At 40.4% G+C, this 6396-nt stretch overlaps 1 protein-coding gene across 1 annotated transcript; it reads right to left on the bottom strand.

Annotated features, from left to right (window-relative positions):
* Positions 1–193: 193 nt before the first annotated feature.
* On the bottom strand, positions 194–1535 carry LOC115396311 (trypsin-1-like). The gene is made up of 6 exons (XM_030102123.1): positions 1478–1535; positions 1246–1393; positions 879–1129; positions 655–791; positions 450–551; positions 194–326 (listed from the first exon to the last, which is right to left on the bottom strand). Exons 1-6 carry the CDS (start codon positions 1515–1517, stop codon positions 279–281), a joined length of 726 nt encoding a protein of 241 aa, XP_029957983.1. The 5' UTR covers positions 1518–1535; the 3' UTR covers positions 194–278.
* Positions 1536–6396: the final 4861 nt, after the last annotated feature.

Here is a 6396-nt window from a genome sequence, read left to right on the forward strand (position 1 = left end):
CAAGTGTGTGTGGTTCTCCGTCTCTTTATGTTTGTGATGGAGTGGAGACCTGTCCAGGTGTAAAATGCCTTTACCCACAGTAAGCAGGGAACGGCTCCAGTGCCCCGTGACCCTGAACAGAGAAAAGTAGTACGGAAGATAGATGGGCCATTAAGGTTTCCATGGGAATAATCAAATCGGACTCCAACGATATGCTTTCAATCATTTATTTGTCCAGTATGAAAGATGTAAAAGAACAACAAATGATGTCAAGTTGATCGACTCTGTAGTTAGATCACTTAATAGCTGGCGATGGTGCTCTCCAGCCAGTCGTTGAAGATGCAGACCTGCAAGGAAATGGAAAAAACACTCATCAGTGTTGGGCCAGCTAATGTGATCGCAGACAGCCTCAATGGAGCAGTACTAGACACTAAGTTTCACATGAAATTACTTATTTGTTTAAAAATTACCTTGGTGTAGACACCAGGGTGGCCCGCCTCAGCACATCCATAGCCCCAGGACACAACACCCTGCAGCTCACCGTTGCACACGACGGGGCCACCGGAGTCACCCTGACAAGAGAGAGCGTGAAGGATGAAATGACATTCAGCTCAACATAATGCACCATGTCCTCCACGTTTGGTGCCTTGAATCTGTAAGAATCCAATCCCATACCTGGCAAGAGTCCTTGCCTCCCTCCAGGTATCCGGCGCAGAACATGGCGTCGGTGATCATGCCAGGGTAGGAGTTGTCGCAGTCCTTGTAGGAAATGGTGGGGATGTCAAGACACTGCAGCTTGTCGCTGTCAGCAGCTGGAGAACGAGAACGGGCTCATGTGAGAACGAAGCTCCACGTCAGTGATGACAGTTCAGTCTGAGCGCAGTGCTGCTGGAACTTACTGGCGCTCATGGTGTTTCCCCATCCGGAGACTCTGCACATGGTGCCGTCAGCGGCGCAGCTGGAGGGCAGAGCCACGGGCTGCACGTACTGGTTGAGGCTGGCGGGGGTGCTCAGCTTGATCAGCATGATGTCGTTGTCGATGGTGTAGGAGCTGTATCTGGGGTGGCGGATGACGCGGGAGGAGTAGATGAACTGCTCGGTTCCCTCGTTGATGGCGATGTTGTGCTCTCCCAGACGCACCTGAACGCGGCTGAAAACGGTCAAAAGAGAGAGTTAGTGCAAATAACACGACCGACCATCACATTTAATGTGTTCCCCTTCAGAAACCAACTCAGATGGAAAACAAAGTTTTTAAAATACACTCACGACTTGTAGCAGTGAGCAGCAGACACAACCCAGTTCTCGTTGATCAGAGAGCCACCGCAGAAGTGGTAGCCGGAGTTCAGAGACACCTGATGGGGCTCGGAGTAAGGGGTGCACTCATACCCTCCGACGATCTTGTCGTCTTCGGCAACTGAAAACACAGAAGGCCAAAAGCTTAGCAATCATTCGGTGTTCGTATGATTCAGCCATGAAGCGTGGGAGGAATCGTTCTTACAGGCAACTCCGATGAGCAGAAGAAAGACCAGAGACCTCATGATTGCTGTGTGATCTTGTCATGAGAGGACTGCACCTGAACCCTTGTTTATATAGAAAGGAGTGGGTCCCTTCTGCTGCTGAGGGTACCGCCCACTCTTATTTTGGACCAATCAGGATCTTGGAAAAATGCTTTAGGATTCTCGGGGGGAATAACATGTTTACATTAACTTGCTGTCTTGCAGAAAAAGAAATTGTTTTATTTTTTTCACACCTTTAAGCCTTTTAACTGTTTTCTACGGCTGCAAAATGCTGCATTTGCTTGATCTGTATTGTGATCTGGTCACATCATGGTCATGCCTCAAAGGGAAATTCGTTATAGATAATTTTTTAATGCCTTTATATGTACCTTTTTCATTTATGTGAAATGCTTCAGCATTGCACTTTATCACAATGTATTGCTGTAATCTCTGACCTTGGTCTGCAGCAGTGCAGATGGTCCAGTTCACAGCCACACTGCTGGAAGGTGGTCAAACTACCCACGTGCAAAATGACTGTAAAAGTAAAGACCAAAGTCTCAAGAGGCAAGTGTTTATTTGACTGACGGTGGTTTATGTGACTTACTTTTCTCAACGAAAAGTAAAAAGCGAAACTGAGGAGAGGGAGAAGCAACTGCGAAAAAAAAAAAAATCAACAATAAAACAAGACATTTGATCATGAAGTAATTGAATGATTTAAACCTGTCATTCATGTTTCCAACAGACATCCTGAAAAAAAAAACTAACAAAAACATTTTAATTGAATAGGGTTATCATAAAATCCAAAGCAGAACTTTAATCACTCATGATCACAGTTGGTTTAAATGAAAGTATTAAAAACAGAGTCAACTTCTTAGAAAGTAAGAAAATAAATTCAGTGGTGAATCTCTTGTATGTAGATACAAGAAACTGTCTGTCCTATCTCCTTCTCTTTCTGTTCCCTCACCCCAACCAGAAAGCCGCCACCTCTGAGTCTGGTTCTGCAAAGGTTTCTTCCTCTTAAAAGGGAGTTTTTCCTTTCCACAGTTGCTTATGCTGCTTGCTCATGTGGGTCTGTTGGGTCTGCTCTGTAAAAGTGTCTCGAAACGACTATGTTGTAATTGGCACTTCATAAATAAAGCTGAATTGAATTAAATTGAATTGAATATACGTGTGTGTGTGTGTATGTATTTATATATATATATATATATATATATATATATATATATATATATATGTATATCAGACAATTAATGTGTTTAACATGTTCAATATTGTAGAATATTGTAGAAACAGGGACCGGATACGTGAAACATAAGACCAGTTTACAATATATTGTAGCAGCCGTGGGGGCTGCTGCATTTATTGACTGTCCCTGCCGCCGCAAAGGCTCATGGGAAGGGAAGCGGGACTGTTTTGGCCGTTTCGGGCCGTTCCGTGTGTTTTGTGTGGTTTATTACCGCCGCCAAGGAGGTTATGTAATCACTTCGGTTTGTTGGTTTGTTGGTTTGTTGGTTGGTTGGTTGGGTTGTTAGCAACATTATGGAATAAGTTATGGACGGATTGCAATGAAACTTTGTGGAAAGGTGGACCTTGGGCTAACTTAGAATCCATTAAATTTTGGTGATGATCCGGATCACTGTCTGGATCCAGGAATTTTTTTATTGTTGTTGGTGACTGATTTGAGCTGTGGCCGAGGTCTGTGCTCTCTGAGTGCCAAATTCTAGTTTACGTTTCCTTTTATTGTGGGTGTGTTCTGTTATTGTGGGTGTGTTCTGTTATTTGTTGTTCTGCCGTTGCCACCCATTTGTGTTCATTTTATTCCATTTATGTGCACCGTGGCTCAGAGGGGTCATTTGTGAAGGGACCCGGCCTGCGCGCCACCGGGGAAGGCGCTGGAGTGCGCAGTGGGCTTAGTTGTTGTCACAATAAAGCTGCTGTGTTTGTGAAAACTGAAGAGCAGACAATCCTTCCTCGCTTTCTCCACCGCTCGTCGCGAAACGCCACAATATTTAAGATCCTGCATGTGTTGCCTTTTCTATCACAGAACTGCAGTTGTTTTGATAATCCCGAACTATTCACCTGATGAAGACATGCTTCACAGAGACTTTGTGCTGCAATATCTGAACAAACCTGTGATCACTGAATTTGCACGGTCTTTGGCACTGCATGGGAACTTGCACTGAAAGGTGGCAAGTAGGTAATAAAGCCCTGTTGAATTACACCCAAAAAATGGGCCACTGTTTATAAATCAAAATGTTTCGCGTTCTCTCTGTTTTTCTGGCTGTGCTGCCGTGTGCAGCAGCGAGCTGCTTGGTTCTTGTGTCCCGGGGCTACAGTGCTGAGCCCAACTACCCCGGTGTCGACTCCAAGGTAACATGTGAGTGCTTGAACAGAATAATATAAAGCATGACACATATCACACTCCTCAGAGTTGTGACACAAACTGTCTCTTTCTTTCTTTATATGGCGGCAGTATGTTCTGACTGTGTGCCTGCTGGAGACAATAGCCCACCGTTACCTTTACCATTTAACCTTCACATCAACGCCAGAACATTAAGAAAGGACCCACAATTGATTTTCCTAGCCAACAATATGAAAAATAAACAATAATCTGAAAGCACATTTTTGTTTTGTCATGCAGGAGAGGACAAACAGTAACACAGGCAACCAGCTTAATACCGACTGCAGCTAATAACATCAAGAATAAAATCCTGGATAAGAGTCCTGGTGCAGCATCAGATCAAGTCTTTATCTTGAGTTTGAATCCTGGTTGTAGCAGGATTGCAAAGAACCCTTGTAAATGGATTTGCTTAGACACTCTGACTGGGGTGAAATATGAAACAGTGAAACAACTGATGAAGATGTGTCTTTTTTTTTATTGCACATTTTGCTGATATTAGTGAGCACCCCCAAGGGCTCAAAAAAAAAAAAACAAAAACAAAAAAGCAGAAATGATCCTCATCTTTCCATAAATCAGCTTATTTATCTATACTGAAACTTTATTTAAATTATACTTTATAAACTTTAGATAAACCCTTTGTAAGTAACTTTATATAAAATTCACAGTAGTGAGTAAAAGTCAATTTCTTTGTTTTCTTAAACTATGTCCACTGTGAAATGATAGAAAAATTTGCCATTTGTCTGAATTGTACAGCATATATATATTTCTTAAGGACCCTTGAGTCATTGTCATCTTTTTTTGTTGAATATAGTCAAGTTGTTTGATGTTTCATTTAGTTCTCCTTTATCCAACATTCACTCGTTTTGTTTTGCTCTTGGGGATTTACCGTGTTCTATTCATGTTAATCGACTTTGTATGCACTCTAGCATTATTACTTTTCACTGCGGTATAATAATCCTCATGCACATCTTAAAAGTACTTTTTTTTCAAATGACTATTTTGGATAAATGTATACTTATTGATTTAGGTTCACAATTTGATTCATTTCTTTATGCACAGTTAGATTTGTGAATGAACATGAGGTCGGTTCTGCAACATGCGACACACAAAAAAAAAGCTAACAGTTACACATCAGACTGAGATTTTTGGACACACTTAACTCTTTTGCAATAGCCTGTTCATAAAAGTCCAGCTTATTGGTAATTTAGGGAAACTGAACTTGTAAAACTTCTGAATCTTTTAAACTGTATAATAAATAAGACCGGTCTCTTTAGAACAATTTAGGGCTATTCTTGCAGGGCGGAATTAATACAAATGTAGAAAAAACATTTCATTGAATTTTATTTATAAAGCAGTAATTACAATACAACCACTACGTGGGTCTTTGACAGATTGATCGGGGAGAGAGAAAAGTGTGTTAAAAAGTCTGACAGTCCAAAAGTTGGACAAAGGCCAAGACAAATTAAATTCATGAATATTTCTGCCATCGCCTCATTTATACCATCTATTGAAATATCGCCAAATTTATTTTATTGCAAGGCTCTTTCATCACTTTATTACCACTTTATTTCAGCAGGAAAATGACCGGGCTTATCCTTTTCATACCTTTCCAAGAACGCTGCAGTGAGAAGCACACAGCTGTGAGATACAGTGTTAACCAAATACGAGTCACGATGTGTGCTGAGCCTGTGCAAACTGACCTAAAAAAAACCCAGCAACATATAACCATTCACGTTTTTAATCATACAATTTAGATAACTAATTCAAAATGTTTTTTTTTTGTTGTTTTTTTTTTATTGACTGTTATCCTGTTGTTGAAGAATGAGCTTGAAATTGTCGGTTTAAAAGAGGGTGCCATAATTACAGCATATTTATTTAAATATAAATTTAATGTTCTATTATTAATTATTATTGTCAGTTGGCAGTAATGCTGTACTAGATCACATAAAACAATTCATTTGGCTGTGAGTAGTGAATGGGTTAAACTGTCGACATGAAGTGACAGTAACAGAAAACGTAACAATTATTAAAGTACTTGTTATTGAGAGAAAAATAAGAATTAAAAAAACAATGGAAAATTACATTTTACCATGATCCAATTCAAAAAAGAAAACTTCCTCATGTATTACAAAATTGGTAACATAACACTTCAATTGTTTGGTTCTATTCTTGAGAATTTTACCTTATAAGTCATAAAAAAAAAGAAATGTATTTCAACGCCTTGGAACATTTAAAAGAACAGATGTTTAAATATCACAGCCACCTGGAAAGGAAAAGCAGTAGAAAATGGATGGATGGATGGATGTTGATAATGAAGATAAAATAGAAAGTTTCCATAGTAACTGCCAGCATAATTAGGAATAATGCCAATGCCAGCATTATTCCAAGTCTGTATTTCCGTTCGACTTTGTCAAAATCTGTTTACAAGATATCCAGCGTATGAAACTTCGGCAATAAATCACCTATTTCCCAACAGCACGCCCAGAGATTGGCTGCTCGTTGACCAATGAGGGTGCTGAG

The sequence above is a fragment of the Salarias fasciatus genome, chromosome 11, assembly GCF_902148845.1.
Source record: "Salarias fasciatus chromosome 11, fSalaFa1.1, whole genome shotgun sequence".
NCBI lineage: Eukaryota > Metazoa > Chordata > Actinopteri > Blenniiformes > Blenniidae > Salarias > Salarias fasciatus.

Bases quoted from the DNA above. Each gene is read 5' to 3' on its own strand.
- LOC115396311 (XM_030102123.1), bottom strand. From the start codon at position 1,517: ATGAGGTCTCTGGTCTTTCTTCTGCTCATCGGAGTTGCCT. The intron at 1,130-1,245 runs GTGAGTGTATTT...GACCGTTTTCAG, and splicing joins GCTGCTCACTGCTACAAGTC to CCGCGTTCAGGTGCGTCTGG. The intron at 792-878 runs GTAAGTTCCAGC...CTCGTTCTCCAG, and splicing joins GGGAAACACCATGAGCGCCA to CTGCTGACAGCGACAAGCTG.